General features: G+C 37.7%; 1 protein-coding gene across 6 annotated transcripts in view; it reads left to right on the forward strand.

Moving 5' to 3' along the window:
• The window catches only part of Snx14 (sorting nexin 14), a 114,577-nt gene that overhangs the window by 23,820 nt on the left and 85,137 nt on the right, over positions 1–5,620 (forward strand). For 4 of the 6 annotated variants that reach the window (XM_023711950.1, XM_004628242.2, XM_004628244.3 and 1 more), the window contains 3 exons: positions 1,566–1,686; positions 3,310–3,386; positions 3,467–3,545. In XM_023711950.1, the coding sequence (XP_023567718.1) occupies positions 1,582–1,686; positions 3,310–3,386; positions 3,467–3,545 (261 nt within the window). In that variant the 5' untranslated portion in view covers positions 1,566–1,581. The remainder of the gene's footprint in view (positions 1–1,565; positions 1,687–3,309; positions 3,387–3,466; positions 3,546–5,620) is intronic. The other 2 variants (XM_023711947.1, XM_023711948.1) reach the window with 1 other exon arrangement.

Below are 5,620 nucleotides of genomic sequence, written 5' to 3' on the forward strand. Positions count from 1 at the left end.
CAAGTGCTTATTCTACAAGCTATCTCCCCAGGTCCCCTATGTCCAACTAGTTAGTGTTTTTTTTTTTTTTTTAGACAAGTCTTTGCTATGTAGTTCGGGCTGGCATTAAATTCACTATATAGCCCAGGATGACTTCAAAGGATTATGGGTCTGTGCCACCATGCCTGACTCTTGGTCCTTTAACTTTTTTCCCAGATATTTCTTAAGAGAGTTACTGTTTTTATCTCAGCTTCTTCCCTAGTATAGACCATCCTTAATTCTTCTAGATTACTGCAGCAGCTTTAAAATTAGCCTGCGTTTTTCTGAACTAGGCCACTTTCCATATTATATCATATGCTTTGATTCTAATAGTCACTTTCCTTCTTTTCTTTTTCTTTTTTTTTAATATCAGGGATCAAACTTGGGACCTTGCCCTCTGTCCTTAAATTCTTCTTAGAGCTGTTTCTTTGGTATTCATTTAGGGTGTTTGGTAGTAGGTGACAGGAACTCACGCTACATTTGGCAAGAAGGAGAATTGGATGTTGTTTATGAAAGATGTGAATACAGTTATTTTTTTCCAAATGAAAACCTCACCAGGTGTGCATGCAGTGCTGGCCCTTTGTGATAATTACCTGGATCTTGGGTTGCAGTTTGAGCGCTCAGTTCTAAAAGGTTTACTATCCCCAGTCTAGGTGAATTGTTACTCCCTTAAGTTTGCACTAATTTTTATGTTTTGTTCAGTGACATAAAACAGTTAATGAACATACTATGGTTGTTGGAATTTGACTCATGTTGTGAGTGAAAATGGTTTAAAAAAAAATGGCAACTGAAATTCATGCATCTCAGACCTGTGCAGTCTGAGGAGCGCCTGAATTGAGACACTTAGAATGGTCTGCTGTGTGGAGTGTGGTGTCATGCTGCTTGTTTCTTCAGATTTCTCTCAAGGTGCGTTTGCCCTTGGAGCCTTGCTCGGACTTCTTCCCTGATAATGTCCTCAAGTTTGAATTTCTCCACATCTTCTCACCCTGTCCTACCATACCTTTTTTCCTGTTAATTTGTTTTATTCACTTTTTAAGTTTTCTAGATATGTTGCTTTCTCTGAAAATGACTGTTCAAATTTGGGTTGAGCAGTTAGCCTGTGGTCTATCACGGGTATCTGCTTTTTCTGTCATATCCAATACCTGATTGCATTGCAGTGTGCTTCTTCTAGACAGTGCTTCATATGCTAACGGAGACATTGGCAGTGCTTTTTCTGATGTCTTTTAAGCTTAGCATTCTCTAGCACAAAGTAGGTAATCAGAATTTTGGAGGAGTGTTAGCATTAAAGGTATTTTAGAAGAATGTAGTATTTGACAAGTTAAAACATAACATAGGTACTAAATTATGAAATGTTAATTTATATTTATACTTTAGATGAAATTATATATTTGATATTTTATGATTCTTATATTTAATAAAAAACATAGGAAATTAATCATGATTGGACAAATTGTATCCAGTTGGTAGGTGCTTAATACTTTGAAATCAAAAAAGGGATAATTTAGGATTTTCTTTGTTTCTGATTATTATTTTCATTTATTTCAAAGGTATCTTCATATTTTGATGATATTCTGGTCATTCGTTGCTGGAGTTGTTACATTCTACTGCTCATTAGGACCTGATTCTCTCTTACCAAATATATTCTTCACAATAAAATACAAACCCAAGGTAAAATTGCATTTTACTTTTAAGTTAGTATGTATGACCCTGAGATTTTTGGCAGGCATAGTATCATATTACCCATAATCTCAGCACTCTGGGAAGCTAAGGCAGGATGATCCCAATTTTTATTTTTGATTTTTATTTATTTGGTACAGGATCTCAGTACGCAGCTTGGACTCATAGTGATCCTCTTGTCTCAGCCTCCCCAGTGCTGGGATTACAGGTGTGTGCCACCACACCTGGTTTTGGTGGCCAGCATGGAACACCCAGGATTTTGGTGCTGGTATAGCATGTGGTACTGGGGTACTGCTTGCCAGGCAGGCGTTTAGACTGCTGAACTATCTCTGCCCTGATTTTTTAAGCCCAGTCAGAGGGCTTAAAGTGCAATTCAGAGGCTCAGAGAGACCCTGTATCATAATAAAAAGTGGGCTGGGGACTTAACTCAGGACAGAAGAGACAGGTGTTGGGTTCAGTGCCCATACTGCCAGCAAAGCAAAGCAAATTCCTGGGCCCTACTGCCAGGCTTTCAATAGTTCTGGGTTCATGTCTTGTAATTAATAGTTAAGCATTTTCCAGGTGATTCTGAGGTGCCCACACAGTCAGGGAATTCTGGGTTAAATTAACCCTTTTAATTTTCTTTTTCCTTTCTTTTTTTTTGTGATGCTAGGGATTGAACCTAGGGCCTTGTACAGGTAAGTAAGCACACTGTCCCTCAGCTACACTCAGACAATTTCTTAAATGTCTCTGTGTATGATAGGTAGTTAGATAATGTATGTAACCAAAAATAATTTATATTTCTGAAATTTAATAAAGGTAATAGTGCATGGAAATGTCTATGTAAAGCAAAGTTTTGTTCTATAAATCAGGATTTAGTGTGATCTTTTTCTTTTTTTCATGCTAAGGGTTGAACCTAGGACCTTAGTCTTCCTAGGCAAGCATTCTGTACTTAGCCGGTCCCTACCACCAAGGTATAATATCTTGAAGTCTCTAACTTTACTGAGTTGATACAGTCCCTTATCTCAGGCACATTAGTGTTTCTGTTCAGAAGAAAGGCAGCTGAAAATGTGCCTCATAGTTGGTCAGAAATTCTGCTATTTAGCAAATAGCTTCTCTCTTATTCAAAGTTTTGGAAAAGTACAAAAACATTTTTTTTTTCTTTTCTTTTCTTTTTTTTTTTTTTGTCTTATTGAAAGAGAGACTTGCAGTGCAGTTCAGGCTGGCCTTGATCTCATTTTGCAGCCCAGGCTGGTCTGGAGCTCACAGCAATCTCCTGCGTTAGCCTTCTGAGTATTGGGATTATAGGAATGCACCATCACTCCTGGTAGAAAATAATTTTTCTTATTGTGTTTATAGTAGAGTATCTCATTCAGTTTATAAATGCTCATGTGACTGTACTTTTGAACTTGGAAATTTGGCTTAGTGTAAGGCATTTCATCAGGTGTTTTTTCTCTTTTGGCATTGTAGCTTAACAAGTATTATTTATTACAAAGAATGGTTTCACTGTTAGAGCACCAAAAACATGTCCTCTGAATTTCTATAGAGGTGAAAAAACTTTCGGGAAGTTGATCCTCTCTAGTGAAGATTACTTGTAAAGTTGTGACAAATCTCTGTATCTCTCTTTTTTTTTAGCAGTTGGGACTTCAAGAATTATTTCCTCAAGGTCATAGCTGTGCTGTTTGTGGTAAAGTGAAATGTAAGCGACATAGGTAAGTTATTTCTTACTTGTTGATTTTTCTAATTACATTTTGTATTATAAGTTACTTAATTCTGTGTTTGTTTCTTTAAGGCCATCCTTACTTCTTGAAAACTACCAGCCATGGCTAGACCTGAAAATTTCTTCCAAGGTTGATGCATCTCTCTCAGAGGTGATAAATTTAGTATTGCCAGATAGTCTTATGCTGCTTAATGTATATGTGATTAAGAGATATGGTAAACATGAGCTCTGTGAGGCTGCTGCCAGCCTAATGAGACGAACTTTTTTGTAGTAATTTTTTATTTTTTTCATAAGTAGAATATTTCACTATTATCTAAAATAACAATAAAAAGTATAGGTAATACGTAAACCAATGATGACAGTCACACTTATATAGTGTGCATAGTTGTATGTGCCAGTTCTTATGACTGGTAGAGTAGTAAGTCTGTTTACCAGCATCACAACACAATGCATGTGAACAATGCCTGTGCCTGAAAAAGTTGATAGGGGTTTTTCAGGTCCTTTGTAATCCCATGGGACCACTGGTGTGCGTGTGGTGCGTTGTGATGGGCATGTCATTTAGTGCATGACTGTATACACAAACAGAAAATGGGAAATACCTATGAAAAAATAGTCTAGATAGTTTTATTAAAAATTTAATCATAGAGTATCCTGATGCTACCTAGTAAGTTCTGAACTAGGTCGTTGTATTTTACAAAATAAGTAGCTTGGGCTAGGCAAAGAGCTCAGCAGCACAGTGCCTGCCTGGCAAGTGTGAGGTCGTGAATTTGATTCCTGGTACCAAAAAGAGAAGAGAGACCCTGTCTCAAAAAAATAAAATAAGTAGCTTGAATAGTAAGCTTTTCCTGTTTAAACTTGGATCCCAGATTTAAGTAAGCATTTTTACCTGGCTAATCATTACCTCCTATAAATACTACACCGACATCTTTATGGGAAGGAAAAATAAATAGCCATTTTTTTTGAATTCCCAAAGAGGCACTGAAGTACAGGAGATAAGTATGAGTCTTACTGAATTATGAACCTAGTTTTGTCACGTAACTGAAGATAGAACAAGGATGGGGTAATTTTCACTATTTCTGTATAATAATAGGAACTGGTCATGTGTTGTCTAATCTTTGCTGTTGTCATATTGTGTATTGATTTTTTTTTTTTTTTTTGTAACAAACATGTTTTATTTGTCTGTTTAGTGAACTGAAGAGCCAGTCAGATTTTTCAGAGGTAGGGAAGGGAAGTTTTTTTTATTTCTAACACCTGAATTCTGCCTAGTTGTCCTTTATCCTTATTTGTCTGAAGGAAAGCTGCTTATGATGTCACTAATACTTGGCATTTTTCCTTTTTATTAATTTCATTAATTTTCCTGTACTTGCTAGGCTAGGCACTGCCACTGAGCTATATCCCTGGCTCTTTGTTTTTTGTTTTTGAGACAGAGGCTCATTATGTAGTTCAAGCTGGTCTTGAACTCCCTCTAGTTTGTGATCATCCTGCCTCAGCCTCCAGAGTGCTAGAATTATATATATGGACCACCATGCCCAGCCCTATTGCTATTTTAAATTTACTGGGCAATTTCTTTCTTTTTTTTTTTTTATGAGCAGAATATATTTATTGAGAGAAAGAAAACTCCTGTCCCATCAGAGGGACAGGAGGGGGGCCTGAGCGGGTAGTTCCCCGGGAAGCTGTCTTCCAGGGATTTTTTATAGTGTAAAACCATACGGGGCTAAGGTGGAGAGAATGGGAACTCGCTTAGGTGGGCAGGAGGTGGGACAAAACTATGATCAACCAATGGGATTACAAGCACCATTGCTCAGGTAAAACTGATTAAATTACTGGGCAACTTCTTACTAAAATTATAATATGTTCCTTTACCAACAACCAGGAAATGGAAATGGAAGATTTAACAAATAAGAGTTGTTTTGTTGTTACTCTATCACATTTAACTTACATACTGATTTTCTTCTTTTTTTAAATTTTTTTTTTTTTTTAATTTTAGAGAAGGGTCTACAGGGTATTCAGGGTCTCACTACTAGATCAAACTTGCTCATAGTGGTCCGCCTGTTTACAGCCTCCCAAGAGCTGGGATTACAGGTGTGCACCACCATGCCCAGTCTCAATGGCCATCTCAGCGCTCCCCAGGGGCGGGTCCCACACAGCAGGCCCCAGACCTAACCCCTGGTCACTGCCTTTAATCTGCTGAGCTGTTTGGCGCCCCCACTCCCCCCCCCCCCCCCC

This window comes from Octodon degus, unplaced genomic scaffold (assembly GCF_000260255.1).
Source record: "Octodon degus isolate 3935 unplaced genomic scaffold, OctDeg1.0 scaffold00022, whole genome shotgun sequence".
Lineage (NCBI taxonomy): Eukaryota > Metazoa > Chordata > Mammalia > Rodentia > Octodontidae > Octodon > Octodon degus.